The sequence below is a fragment of the Seriola lalandi genome, unplaced genomic scaffold (genome assembly GCF_002814215.2).
Source record: "Seriola lalandi dorsalis isolate HSWRI2012SDOR001 ecotype SW California unplaced genomic scaffold, Sedor1 jcf7180002054482, whole genome shotgun sequence".
Taxonomy (NCBI): domain Eukaryota; kingdom Metazoa; phylum Chordata; class Actinopteri; order Carangiformes; family Carangidae; genus Seriola; species Seriola lalandi.
In genome coordinates, this window is record NW_019525035.1 from 884,817 (window position 1) to 908,627 (window position 23,811).

Below are 23,811 nucleotides of genomic sequence, written 5' to 3' on the forward strand. Positions count from 1 at the left end.
GGAGTGGAAGGTCGTCCTCTGCTCCCTGAATATCTGCCTGCTTGGTTAATCCTCCGTCTTCTTGAGTTTTAATGGTCGGCGCCCTGTGGGGGGGGGGGCGGCTAAAGCTCCCTGACTGAGTCTCTATCTGACTGATTATAGACTGTAATCCTGTCCAAGCAGTCCACAAGCTTCAGACACACACACACACACACACACGCACACACACTGTTATCTTGTAATTAAAGCAGGTGGCAATTGCTAAACTGTCACTACCCTCAAATGACTGCTCTAAGACTTACTGACACTTGCTGTATTTGTCTTTCAACAGAACTCAGCTGATGCAGTTTGGTCGTGTGTTTCAGTTTGAATCAGACTGAGGTGAAGTCGAGTGATTTCCATAAACAAAGTGCAACCGGAGATGGAAATAGTTTACATTTTATTTCCATGTCAGAATGAATGAGCTGTTGACGGCTGCAGGTACAGACCCCGCACCATCACACAAACAACCGTATCAAACAGCACAGAGACAGTGTGCAGTGTCAACCCTGTTAAAGCTGCAGTTCACTATTATTTTATTATCAGTTAACCTGCTAATTACTTTCTCAATTAATCATTTCATCTAAAAAAAAAAAACACACCTTCCAAAGTCCAAAGGGGCAATTTCTTGTTCTGTCCAAAGACCAAAGATTCAATTGATCATCACATGAGATGAAGACTCAAAGAAGCTGAAACTAGATAAATGTTGACTTATTTGATTAATTGATCGTTTCAGCTCTAAACTGGGGAGTTCAGTTACTTATTGTGTCATGAACATACAAGTACCGAGCACACATGGAGCTGTGAGACACTAAAACAAACACTGCGGGTGTATATTTATCAAGCATGAACAAAGAACTCCGTAACAACGCTCCCTTCCTTAAACACACCTCAGAGTCAGACAGAGGGAGGACATTTTACCGAACGCCGCCCTGAAACCCTCATGTAACGAGCAATAAAACATGGAGGAGGCTGCAGCAGGGAGAAAATGGGTGGAAAGGCCTTGTAATTCATACATGGAACAAAAAAGACAAAGCGCTCAGAGTGGCTGCTCCAGGATTAAAGACTGACCCCAAACTGAGAAATCATGTTTCCTTGGGGCCTGAAGAAGCTTTCCCTTCACTCCCGCCATATGTTTGTATGAGATCTGCTCAGAATGACCCACATGAAGCCACTGATGAGCCGTGGATCCCTCCTGTCATCACATAACACAGAGAGGGTCGAACAAAGACCGTTTTAACAAAGTCTACCTGCCAACAAACTAAATAAGAAACCGATGTTTAATTTCTATTATCACTGTATCCAGAATCTAAATGTCCAATAATCACTCTTCTGCAATGTTGGACTTGTTTTCTGTGCAACATGAATTAGAGAATAACGACGCTACAGCTATTAAAACACACATCAAGTAAATGATTTGGTTACATAAACAGCTGTCAACATTTCCTGCATCAACCATGTTCATATCAGGGTTCACTGGAGGACAAAACAAGATACAATCATTTTCATTTCTATAAAAATCACCAGTTTTTCCTCAGAGAAATACGACAAATTCAATTCAGATGATAAAACTCAGTTAAAACTCGCTAACTGGGGAAAAAGAATCAGAACTGCCAAAAAATACCAATAAATCTATAATCCTTCAAATAATACAACACAAACATGATTCAAGATGTCTGGCTGTTTGTTGATGATTCAGTGACTCACAATCATAAAACTTTAATGGTCAAAGTCTAATGAAATCAGCAGCACAAGGTTCATCCAGGAAGCATCACATGAAGCAACAAGTGTGTAAAATCAGCTCTTCATCCGGAACAAGTAAAAATAAAGTGTCACACCGTCACATTATCAGCTACAGCTCGAGCCACGGCGTCTTAATAAAGCGTCTTTAGCATCTGCGCTCACAGCAGAGCGTCTCTGAATATTTCCCACTGCTGCTGCCGAGTTTCAGCTCCTGGAAAACTCACATTTACATTTAGAGTCCAACAGAAACTTGAACCACCAGCATCAATTTAACATGTTCATATAGAAGAGGATTAGGGGGACATGTGAATGAAATTTTTGTTTTTAGAAAAAGTCAGAATTTTGATTCTGATCATTAAAAAAAGTTTTCACATTAGTTTTTTTATTTTTTTATTATGACTTTAAATTAAAAATTCTGACTTTCTTAAAAAATAAACAAATAAATAAAATTCTCATTAGGGCCAAATGTGAATTCAGACTTTAAACTCAGAATTCTGGGAACAATTAATTTCTTTTTACATGTGGTCCAAATCCGCCTGCGTACTTCTAAATACCTGATAGGAAATTCAGTTATTTTTAAGCCTTTCTAATACCTGCAGATAACCTGATGATTTTCCCCGCCCCGCCCCAGATGAAGCTCATGTGAGAACCGAGTTGTGAAAACCAACCTTTTAATTAGCGTCACCCACACCTCACTGTCATGTACCGACACAGGCTGAAGGTTAACCTGCTGCAGGCCCGGCGGGATTCACATTCTCAGCCGCTGATGTGATCTCTACTGCACCGAGCTGACGGCACGGTGTGACGCATGTGCTCAGGTGTTCCTACCTGCTCACCTGAGCCTGAACCGGCGGCAGGTGATTTTCACTCTTTCCTCTGTGGCAGTTCTACAGAGGAATCCTCTATTTCATTTTACTGTTTTTAAACCCTATATCTATGTGACCTTTTTTATATCTTGTCTTAACGTCTTCGTCCCCTCTGTGCAGTGATGATTCAGTCGGCACAGAGGTCACTGTCATCAACATCTATTTTGTGTTCTGCTGAAACAACCAGTCAACAAATAAACCAACTGTCAATCAACTGAAAGTTACTCTACAGCTAATTTCACAATGAAATCATGAAACTCATTTAAAATTTACCCAAGATTTCCTGTTAGCAGCTTCTCAAATGTGGGTGTCTGCCGTCAGGTATCAAAGTGAATCATGCAGGTTTCTAAAGTGAGCCGAGCTCATTATGGCCTGGATCTGTACATGAGCCGAGTCAGCAGCAGGAAACTGTTAATCTGCAAAAAGTCCAACTGTGTTCACTAAGAGATGATGCTGATTGACTCCATTTAATCCTGTCTGAGTGCACAGCACAGACAAATGTGCAATAACTAACACAGTCTCATCTATCACAAGAGAAGTTTTTAATCACATGAATGAAGCAGAACTTCTATTCTGTTCATCGATTAATCATTTATATATAAAATATTTGAATTGTTTCCTGGTTCCTACTTTTTAAATGTGAAGATTTGATGATTTCCTTTGTCATGTGTGACAGTAAACTGAGCATCATTAGTGTGAAGAAGACAAAACAACATCTGAAGACATCACCTGGAGCCATTTTACTATTTTCTGACATTTTATACATAAAAGAACAAGAGATCAATTAAGAAAAAACCCAGCAGATTAATCAGATTAGTTTCAGCTGTTGAATGAAGCACTCTGCAGCTTCCTATTCAACAGGAAGAAACCCACGTCCTTGTTTGGCTCCAGAGCTGCTGGTTAAACACGGCCGATAAGACTAATTCAGGGATAAGCTAAAATGAGCATGTAGACACGCTTAGGCTAAATATTTAGCTTGGTCTATTTTTTGTCTTAGGAACAGACAGGCTCATTTAGCTGATTGGTTTCTTCTCTGTTTAACCTGTTACACACACAAACGTCCTGCAGAGTTAAAAACAACACAGCTCCTGACTGATGGAGGTTCATTAACGTAAAGCTGCGCATTATGAAAAGCTTCTCAGTTGTTTCTCCCATAATTCTTTGCATGAAACAATTACTTGCACTTTTGGTTTGTGAGCTTAAAATAAATGTGGGGATTTCTCTGGAAAGTGAGAGAAAGACGGACAGTGAGCGAGACGATGAGGATGCCCAACGGAACCGAAACAGAAACTAACAAGACCAGGTCTAAACCTCCGTTTGGATCCACATATGTTCAGTCTTTATTGACTTCAACTCCAGAACATAACAGACTTTTATTAGAGGCAGGTGTTTATGTCCAACTCCCTCTGTTTGATATGTAGAGTTGGTCATAGTCGTTAGTATGAAGCCTCGTTACCGGTGACTCCTCTCTCTCTGCTCTCTCTGTCTTATGTTTAATTGTTCCTCTGCCTCCTTTAGTAATAATGATACATGGAATCACAGTAGTTTAGGTGATAGAGTTCATTGGTAAGTGACATCATCATCATGGCGTCTGGAAATATTGAGCATGTTTGAGACAGATGGGACGCCGGGCGACAACCTTTTCACAACACACATCAGCCTCCAAACTGATCGCACACCTCTCTACAACAGCGCCGACACAAACTGAACATTACAACCTCCATGAAAGAGGAGCAGCTTTAGCCAGCTGTTCCTAATAATCTGCCAGCTGAGTGTACACCACTCTGTGACCTTGCTCTGGGTTCAGAGCTGCAGATGAAACCAGCAAAAGAAAAATCCCCCCAAAACAACACTAATAAGCAGAGAATCTGCTGCGTTTGAGCCGACTCCAATCCCCCAGAAGAAAAACATTAAGCTGCGATTATCAAGATAAGAGTCAGCCAGACTGAAACTCAGAGGGAGGGGGTGAAAACCAGCCCAGATTACCACTGCACAGCCACAGCCACAATAACCACACAGGAAGACTGTGTTAAATCTGTCAACAGCGAAGATATTGATCACATCACACATCGAGTGAACAGGTTAAAGTCAAGATATCCCACGAGGTTTCTAAAAACCAGTTTACTCAAATTCTGACATTCTGGTTTTTCATTCTCTCATTCACAGAGCGTGCGTCTTCCTCTACATGCTATAAAAACCTACAGCTCAGCGCTCTACAGTCTTATTTATGCAAAGGAAAAAAAACCTGTCTGACAATCTGCAGACAGAGCTGAAACTTCCTCTGTGGGAAACAGCAGCACAGCTTTTTCAACAGGGTGGAGACGGAGCGAGGAGTTTTTTTACCAGACTTCACCCAGTGAGACACAACACGCCCCAGAACGCTGCAGTTTTACACCCCGATCTGCTTTAAAACACTGAATTATTCCAGTAAATTCAAACTTTATTGTTCATCACAGTGGAAAACTTGTCACCAAAACACAAAAGCAGCATGTGAACACAACATGTGGAACATATAGAGGTATAAAAGTGGCATCTAAAAAAACCACAGAGACAAAAGTGTAGACCTGCAGAACTACATCACACAGTGCTCACATGTACTTTAAAAACAGCAACACCATGCAAAATATTAACATCTGCAGCAGCTGTTTTGCAGAAAAACTAAATTTCAGCCAGATCAAGTCACAAAGCTAGACTTATTGTTCATGTGTAGGTGACTTCTCCTCACTTTAAACTATACATGTTCTTCAATAACGTCCTAGAAAAAGGTTTCAGGCCACAGCTAAAATGTGCATGGATTTCACATGCGGGTGATGGGTATCTCCCCCTCCAACAGGTTTACTTTCTCTTTCAGGGTGACGCACTTTTTCAAAAACAACAGGTTAAAGGGGTTTTCAACCAGTTTTCTTATAAACTAACCCACAGTTCTGCACAGTTTGAGAAACAGCTGCTGACAGAAAGACAACAAGATGTGTGTGGGGAACAGACTCAAACCCTGTTTTCAGCTAATTCACAGAGATAAAATGACCAGCAGGAAATTAATACCGCTAAGTTTTCACATTCAGGTGTTGAAATATTTAATAAATATTAAAATAAAAACAGCTACAGATAATTAACGACCATGTAAACAAGCTGGCTTACGTTTCTGGCTAACTGCAAACCAATATGAAGAATCCCACTTTAAAAAAAAAAAGTTGATTTTTGTTTGTTTTTTTCAAACCAAACTAAAACCTGTGCTGACAGGTTCATAGATTTAAATATAATTATTAACTGCGACTTTAGATAGAAACCGGACATAAAGGTAAAGACTTTCTATAACACTTTTCAAATGTAAAAATGGACCAACAACAGAGCAAAACTAGTACAAATATTATGTTTATCAAAGGGAAAAAACATTGAACGCAACATGCGGAAGATGCCAAATTCCCATATTAAGTAACGATACTACAAAACAGAAACGTCCCAATAAAAATACAACAGAGACCTTTTTCTAAGAGTGTAAAAGTTACAGAAAATGTAGAGAAAGCTCAGCTGAACGACACCTTTGTGTGTTTGCTGCGTGTTTGCTTCCTCCACCGAGCTGTTAGCTAAGTTAGCCATTTTCTACTCACTTTGTCCTCCTCGGGAATAAGAGTTTCGGCGTCCTTTTTCACATCTTTCTGGGCCAAAGCCGAGTTAAAAGACACTTTAACCATCCTGGAACAAGCGCTGACAAACTCCGACCGACGAAGAAAGGCGACGAAAAAGCTGCGAAATGGACAAAAACAGGGAGAAATTGCTCCGAAGTAAAGTACTCGTACTTCGCTCCGGTCAAGTCTGATCTGTTGTGATAACGGCCGAGAGACAAGCCAGGCACAGGACAGCGCGGCTTCCGGCTGGGGTTTCAAAATAAAACCATAACTGCCAAACCTGGCAACCTTTGCTCTGTGAGCAGCGGTGGAAGGTACAGTATTTATCATTACGAAAAAGGAGTAAAAACAACGAATCAAACTTCATCTTCAGTTTATTTATAGTGCAAAAGCATCTAGGGAGTCTCCACTCACTTTAAAACTGAATAACACAAACACACACACAATTAAATTGAAATAAATAAATAAATAAACAAATAATGATAATAATAAAAAAGATAAATACACATACAGAGCAAAACTGAAAATTAAATATTTAAAATATAATATGAAATATAAACGTAATAGCTTAAGAAAAACAACTTTTTTATCCACCAATCTGATTAATTTACAATTGACAATGATAAATAATTAGTTGCAGCTCTAGTTTATTATTGTGGACGGCTAAGAAAACAAGCAAACACTTACATTTGGAACATAAACTGTAGCTGCAGCCAGTGGATTTTTAAATGACGAATCACAATAGTTGTCGATTGATTTTCTCTTGATGGACAAAAAGAAGTGAATTGATCTTTATTGATATTTTATTTATAAAATTTTTCGTTTGAGATCTGTTTGATCAAATCTTGTTTCTCTGTCTTCTTCTTGTCCTACTTGAAACCAGTTTTCCCCCCTCATGGGTGGATCTCCAACCAGTTAAAATGTAGTCCTTAATTACATTTAATATGTATTCCTCTATTGTCATTCTCCCTTCAGGCATGTATTTATGCTGTTATTGGTTTAAAAAATTGTTCAATATTTTGGCCTGTAGCACTTTGGCAACTCGGGACAAGAAAGGAAATATGGCCAAGAAAAACACGTGTATTCTCATAGTATTTCAAGCACAGGCCTCTTTTCCATTGGTCCATAATGGGAACTGTTCTGGCTGTGGAACAACTGTTTGCTAAATTTAGTGACAGGTTATTGGCTGTGTTCAGCAAAGTCATGTTTTGTGAAACAATAACCCTTCTTAACATGCTCGTATAAAGAGAATTAATGATGATATCACACAGGTAAAAGTGTCTGTTGAGTTACAGGTAGATTTTCAGATAAAACTAATGTTGTCACTTTTAAGTCAAATTGGAAAATAAGACTTTACTGCAATGTCCTACTTTTGCCAAACCGACCCTACTCTTATTTTGAAGTTGAGCACACTCCATTTCCGGAACACCCGTAGTTACCCGTGTCTACCTTGATGCGTCTGTCCACCAGGAGAACAACAACAAAACTCAACCGACAACTGCGGATGGTTGCCAGATACAGGCTGTTATCCCCCGCTTTAAATCAATCCACCATCGCCATGAGAAATCGTTAATGTCCTGTGACACAAGAATAACAGAAACTATAGTTCAGCTTTATCATTAGCAGCAGCTTCATGTTACTGTAACTGACAAAGTTACTGTTAACAACCATAACAACCAGCCAGTGACAATAAAGTTTAATTAAAAACGTTTTATTTTATGTATCCAGTTTCCTTCGATGCAGAAAAAGGAGGATGTTTGCTTTAAAAAGCAGTTACACGAAAGAACGGACGAATATTATTTAAAATATTACATTAAAGGCAAAAATCTGATGCGAAAAGGCACAACCTCAGTCAATCAGTCAGTCTCTGTAAATGTCTCATAACACAACAACAACAACAACAACAACAACAACAATAATAATAATAAAACACAACTATTTTGAGAATAAAATTAACTTAAAATATTTTCTTTTGGCTCCCAGGTGTTTTTCCACTTTGCTCCACTGTAAGACACAAAGACACAACAGAGTTAGTCACTGACCTCTGGTGAACTCAGAACTACACTGATACTATTATATTCTATGTAAAACACACAGAGACAGCTTCAGGTATATTCAGGTTTAATACTGTATCTTCAGAATAACGATGCACATCTGAGGATTTCATTCTAAATCCTTCACCTCGCACTAAAGGAGGTTACTGGTTCATCGGAGTATCCTCTTATATTTGAGCTGAGATTCAGCATTTAAACCTCACTGAACTCATTTCATTTAAAATCCAATGCACCGCAGCGCTCAAACACCATCGCTGTCTCTCTGCCTCCTGCTCCATCACCTACAGTTAACTTCAGATTAACATACACACCATCCGGAGCAAGGATACCACTGCACCAACACCTCTGCGCGTCCCTGAGTGAAGACAAAGAGACCAAAGGTCAAATTAATCACGTCCTTTCAATAAACGGTCGAAGTGAAAACAAACAATAACAGTAAAGCTGGACTAACTGAGTAACATATAAAGTGTTGTGTTGCAGTTTTTATAAATATATTACGTTTTGAGATTGATGTAGAAACTGAGTTTTCTTATAATAAAATCAGAAAATGAAGCTTTACATGATGAATCCTCTTCAAACCAAATATTCTCTATATTCTCACTGACAGACTCTTTTAAAACAAAGCACAGTGACTCTCTAAGATGTGTTTCTGTTGGACTATGACTCCACAGAGAGATTTGTTATCATCTCTTTATGACTCTGTCAGTAATTTCAGAAGCTGGTCTTGATTACGAACCTCCCTGATTCTCTCCCCCAGTATTTTTTTGTATGGGAAACTGGTGGACCGTTGATGAATGGGACACTCTGAAACGAATTGAAACATGTTAATAATTTGTAGGATCAGCTGACATCGTCTCAACATTGGACCACGAGGGTCACGGCTAAAGGAAGAGCGCAGAAATGAAACCGGAGCTTTCCATGTGATTAAAGTCAGTGTTAACCACAACAGGACCTGATCCACTGATGTCACGGGACGGAGGAAACCCCTCTGGATTTCTTTCACATCTGTCTTAAAACAACACTTTCATGCCCATGTTGAAGAATAACTGCTGATGAATTTTTCCTGTAGATACTGACCACAAAGACCCATAACTACAGCTGTTCTAATATATGAAATCCACATCTGTGAAGGTGGTTCAGGCGTCTGGGCTCCTTCTAAAGTGGAGGAGACCCCGGGGCCGACCCAGAACTCACCGGAGGGATTACATATCCCACCTGCCCTGGGGAGATAAGGGAGGAGTTTGGTGCTTTGATGCCCAGTGTTGACCCCTCTCTCTCTCTCTCTCTGACTTTCCTCTCTCACTTTCACGCGGCTATCAAAATAATCACAAACAAAAAAAGGTAAGATGGAGTCTCGCACTGTCTGGATATCTGGCTACAGATCGTATTTTAATACCAGGTGGAGACGGGATGTTACGTTACTGAGGGATAGTTCATGGCCAGTATGAACAGTAGGAATAATTACTGCAATAAAAACCATCTTTACGTGAAAATATGGGCGTGAGGATATTAAGTGATAATCGTCAAAGATGTAAATCTGTTTTCAAACACCAGTGAGACAGGTCCTGTTGACCGGGATGAAGCCGCTCCGACTGAAACCGTTTCACTCACTTTAAATACGGTGATAATCTGATGAACCCACACATACCGCTGGGGTCTAGTCGCCGTCTTTCCTGTGTTCTCGTCCATGAGAGAGACACTGAGTCTGGAGAGTCCGGCTGAGAGGACGCAGGAGAGAGAGACGGTTTGGGAGAAACAGAGAGGGTCGGTGACACTGGAGAAACCAGAGAGGGGGACGCTGGCTGGGTGAGGGAGGAGGAGGACACAGGACGGGTCAGGGAGGAGGAGGAGGACACAGGAGGGATGTGGGAGGACGAGGAGGAGGACGAGGGCAGGGGAGAAACCAGCGACGAGGATCCAGGTGCGACGACAAAAGTGAATTCAGTGTGAAGCTGCGGGCTGAGCAGAGGGGAGGACACGGAGTCTGACTGCGGGTCAGCTGCGTTGTGAGGAGGGAGGACGAGGTGGTCGGGAGGTGGAGTCTGTGTCTGTGTGGCTGAAGGCTCCTCGCCGTCTCCTGCTGGACCCTCCCTCGGCCCCCCCGCTGGTCCAGATGGTAGAGCCACTGGATTGAGACATAAGTGGTTGTAAACGAAGCGCAAACACATCAAAGTCTGATTCAGCTGCACAGAGAAACGTAGTGGAGTCAGACGTACAATATTTGTCTTTAGGTGTAGTGGAGGAAAAATCTGAAGTTTCCAAAAACAGTATAAAACAGTAAAGCACATGTACTTCATTACTGCCCCCCCCCTCCCCCAGTTTACATGTGCAATAAGCAGCAGGCTCTGTGTTAATAGTTACACATACAATATACTGCACAGAATGTGTTTTTATATTCAAACAGTTATCTGACTCTTTCCACTACTGAGCTTTCACATCTTCTGTTTAAAATACACAAATATACAATTCACCTCAACCCTGCACAACATCCTCTCACTTATTTCTGTCCTTTACTCTGATTTCTTTTTGTTTCTGAAACCCTTTCTTCTTCAGGGCCTCTGCACAGACATCCCTCATTTTATTTTGTTGTATTACTCTTCTTGTTATGAACTGATATTATGTGTATTTATTTGATAATTTAAATTTGAAAGCTCCTGGGAAAAGCAGTTTCATGTCATCATATGTTCGACAGTAAAGTTCCTTGTGTGTGAAATGTTGTGCTGTGGGTGATAACGTGCATGTCTGTGTAAATTACCGTTAAGGAGACTTTCATAAATCCTCTTTATTGTAGCGAGGGCGTCTTTACCGTCTTCTGCGTTCATCTGCCACGGACAGAAACACTCGGCTAAAAACCCGTTTGCAGTTCTCCTGGCGAGAAGCAGCATCGGATGTCGCTCCAGAAGTTCCCACTTGTGGAGCTGGAAAAAACATCAGCACAAGATCATCACATATAATTCACACCTGTGAATATAAGATTATAATATAAGATTGGTACCACACTAGACACATTATATTGTGTTATTATCATTAAATATTTATATCTACTCAATAAAATCAGATAGCTTTACTTCTATGTTGAGTGAAAACTCTCTCTTTGCTTCACTAGAGTTGATGGTGTTAGTCCAATTTGATGGTCCAGTTTGGATTCTCAGCCTTAACTGAACTATATATCATGTATCTATATATCATAAACCAGGACTGAAACAAGGATGAATGATAAAATGCCAATAAAGTCAATGACTTAACAAAGAAACAACCAACCAGTAGATTTGTTGCGTCGTACACTTTGTTGACGCTGCTGTTCTTCTTCTGCCTTTCCTTCCAGCCGTGGGAAAGTTTCCTCTTTATGTTCTCCAGCTTTTGTTTGTACGGCTGCTTGGCGCCGCAGTGTGCACATGTTTTGCTGGCTACGCCGATTTTCTTCTTACAGACGATGCATTCCTTCTGAGTGGGCATCTGGAGGAGGAAACACAAACAGTGATTAGAGCATCGCAGGACGTGTTATCAGGGGTAAGAAGTTTATTTTCTCACCCACGCTGTAATGACAGGAGGCTCAGCTGTGGAAACACTGTGGGAATCAGTGTTTGTTTGCATGATATGATAAACAAATACCTGCTGAGAATAACATTTAGGTGAGGTATAGATAGGACTGTCCAGCACTCACCTGTCCACATCTGTCCGACCCTTTGGTCTTTTAAGCAGGTGATGTTGTAGCATCACAGCGTCTCATTTTGGTACCAAACCTATCAAAATGTGTGACCTCATAGAAAACCACATGGGCTCCATGTTTTGTGATGTAATGTGTTTATAAGATCCAAATTCAATGTAATCCAACAGTCTTGCAGTAAACCCTCTTTCATGAAGGTTATGATGTTCAGTTTGTGTTGACACTAATTCAGAGGTGTTGATTCACCTGTGTGATGATTTTAGAGGCTGGGGTTTGTGCTACTGTTGAGCTGTTCAGGGTTATACAGACAGGTGTTTTTCCATTATTTTGCCCACTCTATTTATATCAAAGAGGGTAGGCTAAATTATTTTACAGAACTGTTGTATTACGTTGAGTCAATTTTTATTTATATAGCGCCGGTTCACAACAGGAGTTTATCTCAAGGCACTTTTCAAATAGGGCAGGTTTAGACCTTCTCTTTATAACATTATTTAAAGAGACCCAACAAATAAAAAAGTCATTTTTAAGAGGCAGAAACAGGAGCAGGAGAAAGTGCAGAGGAAAAGACCATCATGCAATAATAATAATAATAATGATAGCTGCAGGAACAACAATAATAATAACAATGTTAACTGTAACTGTAATGCTACTACTGATATAAGTAATAATGACAGCTAATAACAGCAATTATTATTATTATTCATTATAACATTGTATTAAGCTACATTAGCTTTAGCTAGGTGGACCTAATAAACTGCCAGCTGAGTGTCTGTCTAAATACAGTATGTGATGCATGACAGTGTTGTCCTGATAGGCGTCAGGTCACAGACTGAAGTAGGTGGAGCCACAGCAGCTCAGGTGACTGCAGGTGTTTTACACTGGAGAGCAGACAGCCTGACTCCTCTGTTGATCTTTTCGTGATCAATTTATAACTTTCCGTGACGACGCCATGAGACTGTGACACTGTGACAACACAAACTGAGTGCCACCTCTTGATTTGAGGTCATTCAAAAATCCATATTTACATAGAGTAAACAGTGGAAATAACCAGTCATGTACCTGGAGGAGGTTTAGCTGCACTTCTCGTTTTCTCTTCGACTTCTTCTCTACAGTTTATAAAGCTGTGTAACAGCAAGAGGTCTCCGTTAAAAAGGAACATTCATAAAATCACCCTGCGGTTTATCTGTGATACTGTTGAGCTGTAACTTTCCCAAAGCTAACTGTTGGCTAAGTTAGCTCCTCACTAACTAAATATGCCCCCATAATGAAAAAACAACAGGTAAATGCGTTTATACCAAACATTAAAACATGCTGACTGCATATTCTATTATTTCTTAAAGCGTTTTATCGCTGTTCACTGACATGTTACCTTTATTATGGACCAGTATGTGGATAAATCCTCTTTATTCCTTCTTCTTCTCCTTCTTCTCCTTCTTCTTCGTCTGCTGCTACTGCCGGTGCTCCGCCTCCTTCTTCTTCTTCGATGTTTTACGGCATTTGACACCCCTTAATCTACATTACTGCCTCCTTCTGGCTTTAGTCGTTCACTACAGTCAGGATATAGTTTAGAATAGGAAAACATTAGAAAGCAATCAAATATACATACAATACAAACATGTGCCACTAGAGTAATGACATTAAAATAAATACAAGTAGTAAAAAATTATAAAAGTAAATATAGTGGCAATAAGAGAAAAACAATAATACAAAAAGCAAAAGGCAAAAAACAAAACAAAAACTACAGTACAATAAAATTGTCAGACAAAAAAAAAAATAGAGTCAAGATTCGTAATATATTATCTAAAGTCCATTAAAAATCCAATAAAATTGGAGGTTATTTTTTTTACTCCACATTTATCTATATGGAATTTACCATAAAGGATCATCAAATTAACAATAAATTCAGTTTCATGATTATTATTTTCATAATATATTATAATATTTCTATGTTCGATATGGAAATTATTTGTACTTTTATAGATTATATAATTAGGCATTGGCAGAATAAATGTATCAAGGATTCGGACAGAAATTGCATTTGGTTTCGGTGTCTGAAAATTTGGAGAAATATAAATTTGTTGGATATTTAATGTCAGTTTAGAATAGGATATCGTTTTTTTTTTTTTTTTTAGTAATGAATGTACCTACACACTCCGATACAACCGGTGGCACTGTGGAGCTTTTATTTTGGTGACGAACAGGTCACTTCCTGTCTTGCGCAGTAGCGACGGCAGACAACCATGGCGACGGTGGCGGAGAAGTCAACGAAAGAGCGGCTGCTGTCTGTGCTGGATGACTTGGAGGTTTTATCCCGGTAAAGTTAAACATTTTGAGGCTGTTTCCCGCCGCTGTGTTCGTTGTTGTCTGACCCGTGAAGCGTTTCCTCGGCCGGTCGAAGCCTGTGACCGGCCGCTAGAGCTGCTTTCTTTTCCGGCTGTTAGCTGAACTCCCGCTGCCTGTTGTTATTGTTTCAGGGAGCTGATCGAGATGCTAGCTCTGTCCAGGGGCCAGAAACTGCCACAGCCGGGAGAGGACGTTCAGGTAACACGTCAAAAAGACTCAGAGGAAGTACTGGAACAAGGCCACAGTGAGGCTGGGATAATGAAACAACATCCAGGGGTCAGTAATGAGGTGGGGTTGCTGCTTGTGGTCTTTGTCCACAGATCCTGGAGCTGCTGGTGCAGAGGGACAGGGAGTTCCAGGAGCTGATGGAGGTGGCTCAGCAGCAGGGGAAGGTGCACCAGGAGATGCAGCTGCTGGAGAAGGAGGTGGAGAAGAGAGACAGCGACATCCAGCAGCTCCAGAAGCAGCTGAAGGAGGCCGAACACATCCTGGTGGGTGGTGCTGGTCTTGCCCAGGGGCCTGCGGTCTCCCGGTCCACTTTACTAAACAATCGCTGAGTCAGCTCGGTTCTATTGAACATTGAAAGAATGAAGCAGATGCCCTCTGGTCTAAGGCTGGGTGATAAAACAATCGATATAGTTATTTTGGAAAAAATACCCACAGTAAAGGTGATTAGGCTGCAGCATTTAGGTTAAGTAGCTGAGACACGAAGGATGATGAAGAAAGAGGTGATTAGGAAATTGTTTAAAGTTTTAAATCTGGATAAACAGCCGAGAGATAAAACGATTTTCAAATTAAACGATTGATTGATACTGTTTTCTTGTAAACAGTGATCACGTTCAGTTTTATTCATCTTAACACATTGAGTGAATCCCTGAGGTTTTAACAAACATGATGAGTATGTTTCCTTCTTCATTTATGGTATTAAAAACATCCAGACATTATCGCTCAGCCCTGCTCTGGTCCAGTGTTGGTGTGATGTCACTGAGCAGACGTTTACATGTACAGATGTTTTATGTTGAAACCTCAGTATGTTTGACACAGATCATCACAGATTTCTAAACTGGCTCCTCCTCTGTCTCTCCTTAAGGCCACTGCTGTTTACCAGGCCAAAGAGAAACTCAAATCCATTGACAAAGCCAGGAAAGGTGAGCTAACACACCTGTCTCTGAGGTTGTTGACTCTCGTCTCGTGTCTGACTGTTTGTCCTCTAACCCCAGTTGTTAACTCGTTCTGTGCAGGAAGCATCTCATCAGAGGAAATCATCAAATACGCTCACAGGATCAGCGCCAGTAACGCTGTGTGTGCTCCTCTCAACTGGGTGCCAGGTAGGACCCACACACCGTCACTGCTGGTTGTCCGAGGAGGTCGTGTTGCACTTCACTAACTGTTAACACTGATGTGCGTCTCAGGTGACCCACGCCGACCCTACCCCACGGACCTGGAAATGCGCAGCGGCATGCTGGGTCACATGGCCAACCTGCCGACCAACGGTGTGAACGGACATCTGCCGGGAGACGCTCTGGCTGCTGGAAGGTTGCCAGGTAAGTCCACCTGAAGGCTGAGGCAACTTTTAATCAAAGGCTCATGTATGATTTTTAAATCAGGCCAGACGTCAAGTCAGGCTGATTTTATTGATTATCTCAAATCATAAATTTGTCAGTGGGTTTTACAATCTTTGCAGCAAGAAACACTCCTCCTCCTCTTCGTTGTGTGCATCGCTTTCAGCCATTTTTTTTTTAATGATTTAAGTTTTATAACTTTTCATCATTCCACAATATGTAAAAATATATAAACTCCACACAAACAAAAAATGTCCAGTAGAATAAACATTAAAATAGTTTCCATGTGTTCATTTCACCATCCCTCCACATTATTAACTGCCACCACCTCAGAAGAGAATATTTACAGATGAGAATATTAACATGTTGAAACAAACAGTACACAAAAATTTAAATTCGTGTTCATTCAATCCCTTACAATCATCTGATGACTAATTACTTTTCTCCACACTCCTCCTTGAGCGGGGAGCTCGTTAGAAGTCTGTCCCCGATAAGATAATCAGATCTCTGCCCGCTGCCTCCTCGGTAACAGAATAACCACCACCTCTTCTTCTCTGTCTCCTCAGACGTCCTGACGCCTCACTACCCCTGGCAGTCGTCGGACGTCTCGGTGGGGATGCTGCCTCCTCACCACGGCAACGACTTCGGCCTGGAGCCTCCGGGTCACAACAAGGAGAACGAGGACGACGTGGAGGCCATGTCGACCGATTCCTCCAGCAGCAGCAGCGATTCCGACTGAAGAACAAGGACAGAGTGTGTGTGTGAGTGTGTGTGTGAGTGTGTGTGTGAGTGTGTGTGTGAGTGTGAGAGAGAGAGAGAGAGAGAGAGAGAGAGAGAGAGAGCTCACCACTGAGCAACATCCAATCAAATATCTTCACCTTTTGGTTATTTGAATTTAACCCAATTTAAGACTCAAACATCACATCATCCTCTACATGACTGTCTGTCTGTAGATAAAACTTCCTGTACAGAGGCTGATTCAATCTGCTGCCTCTGCTTCTCAGTCATGGAGGAGCTCATTCATTTAAAGTGGAATATACCGGCGCCACTCCGTCATTATGTCAGCTGAGGTCTGTGCTTCCACCGTCCTTTATTACAAAAGTACCAGCATTATTTAAATTGTGTAGAATGAGTCAGTTTGTAAGAATAGCATGTAGTTCTCCATGTGGTCTATCTCCCAAAGTTCAGTTTTAACATCTCTTGTCGTGGGTGTTTAATAATGTATGATACATATAATAACTGAGGACAGATGTTTCATCATGTGGTGGACTAGCAGATTGTGTGCTGTGAGTCTCTGTGAGCTGAAGGACCCGGGTGGATGCTAAAGGTTTTAAACTGTGAGTGAAGGGTTGTGGGTGAGCCTGTGTGTTCCCTCTGTGACGTTCGGGGTCGTATCTTCGCGGCTCAGAACAGACAACCGGAGTTTCTGCTGCTGGTGTTTGAAGGAGGGAGGGAGTCAGTGTCTCAGGGATCCATCTTAAGTTTTTAAAGGAACAGTTCCACATTTTGGTAAATCTGCTTATTTAGAGTCAGGTGAGGAAACTGATTCCACTGTCATATCTGTAGAGTGAATATGAAGCTGCAGCCAGTTAGCTTAGCATAAAGACTTACTTAATCTGTCAGTTATTTGATCTCTATTTTGATCTCTAAACGAATTGTAAAACAGTAAAAAGAAAAGAAAAGACCGTCTGAGAAGCTGGAAACAGTCGATGTTGAAAAAATGACAAATGTTAAAATATTTTCTGTCAATTACTAATAAACAGTTTGTTTCAGCTCCACTAAAGTATGAAAACCGATGTACCAGCACCTCTACAGCTGATTAACGGCTTCATTTAAGGCACATTGAACTGAATTGATTAACATGTTAATCAGTGAACTTTAGTGGAGCTGCTAGCTGGGTTTTTTTGTTTGTTTTTTTTCTCCAACCTTTTGACAGAGCCAGGCTAGCTTTGTTTCCAGTCTTTATGCTAAGCTAAGCTAACCAGCTGTTGGCTGTGGCTTCATATTTACAGACATGATAATGGAAGGAATCTTTCTAAGCAAGAAGAGGATAAAATTTTCTCCAAAAAGTTGAACTCTTCCTTTTCAGAGCAGGTGTTTGTTTCAGTTTGAGGCAGTTTAAACAAACTGCAAATGACAATAAATTAAACAAAAGCAAAAACTAACACAGATGACGTTGTGTTGTTGACGTCTCCATGGACACACAGTGAGTCTGCTACTGTTCCAAAAACCACCGACTGGGGTAGAAAGAGAAACTGAACCAACCTGTGTGTGTGTGTGTGTGTGTGTGTGTGTGTGCGTGCGTGCGTGCGTGCGTGCGTGCGTGCGTGCGTGCGTGAGAGAGACAGACAGACAGACAGACAGACAAATGATAGCGATCTTAGTGCAGTGTAATAACAATAAGGACAGATGCTGTTAATTTACCTCTGTGTAAATAAACTTGTACATAATCACCCGTGTAAATAAAGACTTTTTTTGAATAGAAATGGTGTTTTTGTCTGTGGTTCTGAGGGGCCTGTAGTCTGGCGCTTTGTGTTACACTTGGATCAGAGTGAAACCTACTCTACAAGTATGAGTTCAGTATCTTTAGATGGATTAACTTTAATAATTCCCAAGTATTACACAGTATTGATCGGCAGTACATTTACTGGAATATTTCTATTCTATGACACTTTATACTTTAACTCCACTAAATGTCAGAGGGAAATACTCAGTACTTTTTACTGCTTTACACTGATTTGAGCTTTATTTATTAGTTACTTTTAAGATTCAGATTTCAATTAAAAACATGATATATATATATATATAATCTCATAATCTATCTCTAGCTCAATATCATAATATCAAATATCTTATATCTTTTTTATATCTTTTCTTTGTCATGTTTCGGACAGATATTTGTGAGGTGTTAATAGTTTTAGAAAAGACTTATTATCAGCCACTGGTACTTTTCCTTTTGATACTTTAAGTGGATTTTGCAGAAAGTACTATTTGACTATTTTTACTTTGCTGTGTTGATACTTTTACTTCAGTGAAGGATCTGAATGGCTCCTCCACCCCTGCTGATTGTGTTAATGTAGGTTAAAGGTCAGAGGCAGACTATATTTACACAGTGTCAGGGCCAAGTGGCGAACTGCCGTGACGTCACCCATCGGTTTGTGAACTGCCGTTCTGAAGTCTCGAGTTTGGCTTAATGAACGTCGCCATCTTGTTTTTTTTGGAGCCAGAAGAAACCATATTTGGATGAGAGGGTGGAGCTGGGGAGGAGGGAGGGGTGGATCTGACCTGTGTCCTCGAGGACACCGAGTACACCCGCATCAACCTGACAGCAACAGGCTCCTGGCTGAGCCGTGCTAAGATGCTGCTAACACGGTTAGCTGTCACAGCTGTTACAGTAGTCTTACAGGCTAATATCATATATGTGAGGAGTAACAACGTTTTCTAACACTAAGACTGATGAATAACGGCTCCTGGACTTTCTGCTCCTTCCCTCCATCACTTATGGACGATGCAGCAGCTTCCAGTCAACCTGTCAGACTGTTGCTCTGTCCTCACCGAGCTATGAAGGATTATTTTACATCTCTACTATAATTTATACTTGATTTATCCACCTCTTTATTATGCAAACTTGTCTTGTGACAGTGAAGTTCACCTGCACCTTCATTCACAACTGGATTTTATTTTTAATTAAATTAAAGAAATTAATGTAGTTTTAATGTGAAATAAAGTTTCTTATGAAGCTTTGTTGATGGTTTTTATGGAGCGTGTCTGGTATGAATTTTAACAGTAGCAGCAGCACAGTATAGAAATCACAACACACTGAAGTTTTTCCTGAATCTGTAATTAATCAAAGACTTTCTATGTTGCTTTAATCAACAACAAACATGATAGAAATGTTTAAATGTGTCCGTCCTTCAACAGTGACAATACAGGATCTAGAGACAGATACTAGAGTTTGTGCTTTTCTAATTTGTCTTATGAACTTACCAATTTTAATAAAAATGAAAACATTAATTCACCAAAGTGACTGTTAGATTCATCATGAGGCAGATGGTAAATATGAAAAAACACTCAGTACAATTTAATCACAGGTTTATTTATTAAACACCTTTTCAATGACAACAATGAAGTTCTGAATAAAACTAATGAACATGAGCTGTACTACACTGACACCTGCTTCACAACCTGAACTGTCAGTGTTCAGTTCACACTAAAAAGTTTGTGCCAGTCAGTGGGTTTTTCCTCCAGGCAGCGACCCCCGCTCTGCCACAGCAGCTTCAGGTCGCCTTCCTCTTCCTGTAGGCTCTGGTCCTGGGTACAGACCCTTTGCTGAAGGGAGAGTCTGGCCAGCACCTGGAACACACAGACAAACACAGATTGTTTTAGGATTTTCAGCTTTCATTAAAAGATTCATTAGAGGAAACAGTGATATCTGAAGTGAATCTCACCTCTGGAGACTCTCCTTCCCAGGACAGGAGGTGTTCTTCCCCGTCGCTGCCTCTCCTGGTCTCTGGGAGGGAAGACAACCCGCTATTTCTACCCTAACATGCTGATGTTAATTGGTAAATACTTTCACCTGTGGAGGTGGTGACAGTGCTAGAGATGATCCATCACTTGTTCACAGTTTAATATTTATAAATTCTGATCTTAAAAGTGTTGCTACCATCACCTGTCGACAACAGCAGAAATTAAGTTGCAAGTAAGAAACTGAACCTGTGAATACTGAAGACAGAATAATAAAGAAACTCATCAGCAGTTAGTCTGTCATTTCATCAGAGGAAGATGAACTGGGAGGTTTTCTAGCATCATCATCATCATCATCATCATCATCATCATCACAGCACATTAGAGAACTAAGGATGTCCATGCAGTCTCCCTTCAACCAGATGAATGGAAACTAATGAGCTGCTCTGTACATGAGCTCCTCCTTCTGTTGGCACAGATCACTCAGTTTTCACAGTGTGGAAACCTTTCAAATGACAATAAAACACAAACACTTGAGTTAAGATGCGGTGGATCACAGTTAATCACAAATATCGATCAGCTGTCAGGACAGGTGCATGAATGTCTGCTTCAGTTGAGGACTGGTTTGAGTATTAAATGAACAATCTTTTATATGAAAAATAATTGTCTACACATTTTATATACGTCACGTTATCTTAACTTGAACTATCACGACGTGTTGATGGACAATGTATTAACTGACATTAACGCTGCGCATTACACTAACGCAGATCACTTAAACTGGGTCACGTGGAGAAACACAAACCAAAAGTCATTAGATTAAAGTCGATTAAATTCACCTTTTTTTTTGAACCTTTGACTGAACACCTCCACGGGCTAACCCAGGTTGACACAGGTTATCAGCCCAGCAGAGCCAGGTACCGTTAGCATAGCAATCGCTAAGTTATCAGCTAACGCTAGCATTAGCCGGCTAGCTTGGTTAGCAAGGTGCATCTTCACCTGAACTGTGATATTAACAGGGATGCTAATTTTGGCTAGCAAAGAAATAGGCTTAAAACAAAATGTACTTACCGGAAAAAATTGAACCGCCGACTCCTCTGAGTGTCTTTGAGAACAACTGAAGCAGAACAAGAAATTTGCAGGCAAACAACAGGTTCCCTTGTGTGTGTAGCCACGCCGTAAAACCACCACTCTGCTTTAACGTCTATTTTCTTTTAAATAGGACCATAATTAGAAAAAATTAACATCATATTGTATTGAATAAAACTTCAAACTAGCGATTCAGACCATAAACATATAACGAAAACGTTTACTGAGGTAACAACTCAATTGACAAGTTGGGTAATTTCCCCACGGACTTCAATACAATCGAGTTGCCATGACGGTCATTGGCTAGAATGCAAGTTTAAGACACTTCCGCATTGGCTTCATTTTCCAGACCCGAAGTCGACGTCCATTTTTATATACAATCTATGGTCAGGGCCTTGTCAGTGCTGCGTTCAGGGTCTTTTTGTAAACTCCCACTGTCAGTGATTGTCATAAATATCTAGCATGTATTAAAAGGAAAGAGCCTAACTTTAGCAGTATGGCTTTAGTGTATGTTTTAGTTCTCAAGCCATGTGACAGAGATGTTATGAACGCGCACTCATCTGGCATTTATCAGAGATTTTATATAATTAATTTGCCAGTAGTGGTTGTCTTACTTTACAACACATATCTAGAAACAACTGAGTTTTCGCTTCATGTTAAACATCATATCTCAACAGTGGAAGAAGAAGTATCAATACAATATGGAAATACTCCTGCATTCCAAATCTTACAATAAATAAGTATTATCAACAAAATGTAGTTAATGTAAAAGTACTTGGTTCCTGTCACTGATTAATGATCATATATGATGTTATTAGGTTGTTAATATTAATACATCAAAGCTCCAGCAGCATTTTACTGTTGTAGCTGCTCCAGGTGGAGCTGCTTTTAACTACTTTATATACAAATACTTTGGTTGAGCCCCTCCAATGGGTCACTTTATAAATCTGAGGGGTCATGAGAGGATGAATGGGAGTGGAAAGTCATGTAACACAATTTTTTTTCTTTTTTGTGCCCTTTTTCCCTAATCTTAGTTTTTTGAGAAATATTTGACACTTTGACCTCTTTCTGTCAAAATCTGTTTTTTGGAACTGGTTTTGTGTGGCATTTTAAAACATTATCATGTTTCTTAATATTGAATAATAATTTAAAAGTAACTTGTAAATAACTAAGTACAATATTTTCCTCTGGACTGTGGTGGAATAGAAGTATAAAGAAGCAGAAAATGGAAATACTCAAGTACTCAAAGTACAATTACTTCAAAACTGTACTCAAGTACATGTACTTAATTACTTTCCACTGGCTGCATTATTTCCCAGACATGTTTTCTGGTCTACTTTGAAGATATGTTTAGAACCTTTATTTTGAAATGATTCTATAATTTCCGACAGCGTCTGAAGGCAGCACGAGGGGAACCCGACTTTGCAGTTCACGACGCATGCGCAGTTAGTTACTTCGCTCTAGAGGGAGACATGGCGACGTCCCTGATCTGCGGCCGTTTGACGGCCAGCCTGAGAAATTCAGGGGCCAGGAACACGATCAGCTCCGCTTCCAAGGTGAGTGTGAGTCCAGGTTGAAGCGAAGGTCTCCGGCTTTCGGAGCAGGTGTCTGTGGGCGCGCTGCTCCTTCTCTGGCGGCCACAGTGTAAGAGAAAGTGACAGGGTCAAATTTGACATTCATTGAGTTTCCGATTGTTTTGGCTAACATGCTAAGTAGCGGGGACCTAGCGTTAGCGTGGCCGGTTGACAGTGCTGCTGAGCCGGAGTGACGCAGCTCAAACAGCCGCGCGCGACCACACGGTCCGCTCAGCCTCAGTGTTCCCGGTCACACCTGTGTGTTGATTTAAAGGGTGTGTTAGGGCCTGAGTGTGATAGCAGTGGACGAGGGTAGGTGCAGCACAGTGACCTCCACCCTGAGCTCTGCGCCATCGCGTCTGTCCCGCCGTGTTACCAAGGCAAACCCCGCTAAACCACGGGGAGACAGACCCCAGCTCTCACTGCAGAGACAGGCCGTGAACGCAGCAGGGATGTGTCCGCAGACATGTTGCTCCACTCCGGAGCTGAAAATGTGTCATTACCCTTCAAGTATGTGCAAGTCACAGCAGGTGGAAAACCATGAGTCTGCTGCTGGTAGACTCAAATACTGTCACACAAGCTGTAATGATAGATAGATAGATAGATAGATAGATAGATAGATAACATGCAACATGGTTAAAGGCTAATTTCTAATCAATAACTAAATACACCAACAAAGTATTATAATTAATGGAAAAAAGTAGAGCCTAAAGATCCATAGCTACACTATACACTGTACAATGGCAGTCAGATACATTACTACACTGCACATTAATGTAAGTTCAGTGAACATATATAATTGATT

General features: G+C 40.7%; 4 protein-coding genes and 1 long non-coding RNA gene across 9 annotated transcripts in view; 2 read left to right on the forward strand and 3 right to left on the reverse strand.

The window, feature by feature from the left end:
- The window catches only part of itm2bb (integral membrane protein 2Bb), a 17,135-nt gene extending 10,680 nt beyond the window's left edge, over nt 1-6,455 (reverse strand). Inside the window, exon 1 of one of the 2 annotated variants that reach the window (XM_023412538.2) lies at nt 6,236-6,455. In XM_023412538.2, coding sequence (XP_023268306.1) covers nt 6,236-6,319 — 84 coding nt within the window. In that variant the 5' untranslated portion in view covers nt 6,320-6,455. The remainder of the gene's footprint in view (nt 1-6,235) is intronic. The other variant, XM_023412539.2, reaches the window with a different exon arrangement.
- Nucleotides 6,456-6,609: 154 nt separating this feature from the next.
- On the reverse strand, nt 6,610-13,452 carry LOC111659534 (uncharacterized). 4 transcript variants are annotated; one of them, XM_023412514.2, is made up of 7 exons: nt 13,344-13,452; nt 11,569-11,763; nt 11,063-11,225; nt 9,956-10,432; nt 9,044-9,111; nt 8,619-8,662; nt 6,610-8,257 (listed from the first exon to the last, which is right to left on the reverse strand). In XM_023412514.2, exons 2-7 carry the CDS (start codon nt 11,761-11,763, stop codon nt 8,206-8,208), a joined length of 999 nt encoding a protein of 332 aa, XP_023268282.1. In that variant the 5' UTR covers nt 13,344-13,452; the 3' UTR covers nt 6,610-8,205. The 4 variants fall into 4 exon arrangements, with proteins under 4 accessions (XP_023268282.1, XP_087031811.1, XP_087031812.1 ...); XM_087175685.1 differs by having other exon boundaries at nt 9,919-10,432; XM_087175686.1 differs by lacking the exon at nt 13,344-13,452 and adding an exon at nt 13,034-13,116 and having other exon boundaries at nt 9,919-10,432.
- Nucleotides 13,453-14,203: 751 nt separating this feature from the next.
- Nucleotides 14,204-18,094, forward strand: med4 (mediator complex subunit 4). The gene is made up of 7 exons (XM_023412515.2): nt 14,204-14,288; nt 14,449-14,515; nt 14,638-14,808; nt 15,408-15,465; nt 15,559-15,645; nt 15,730-15,861; nt 16,446-18,094. The coding sequence occupies exons 1-7, from the start codon at nt 14,215-14,217 to the stop codon at nt 16,616-16,618; spliced, it is 762 nt and encodes a 253-aa protein (XP_023268283.1). The 5' UTR covers nt 14,204-14,214; the 3' UTR covers nt 16,619-18,094.
- Nucleotides 18,095-19,954: 1,860 nt separating this feature from the next.
- Nucleotides 19,955-21,884, reverse strand: LOC147818772 (uncharacterized). Its single transcript, XR_015437645.1, has 3 exons — nt 21,415-21,884; nt 20,328-20,848; nt 19,955-20,232 (listed from the first exon to the last, which is right to left on the reverse strand). It is a non-coding gene; the product is annotated as an uncharacterized LOC147818772 (long non-coding RNA).
- A 999-nt stretch (nt 21,885-22,883) lies between these two features.
- The window catches only part of sucla2 (succinate-CoA ligase ADP-forming subunit beta), a 15,754-nt gene continuing 14,826 nt past the window's right edge, over nt 22,884-23,811 (forward strand). Inside the window, 1 exon segment of the mRNA XM_023412521.2 lies at nt 22,884-22,988. Coding sequence (XP_023268289.1) covers nt 22,905-22,988 — 84 coding nt within the window. The 5' untranslated portion in view covers nt 22,884-22,904.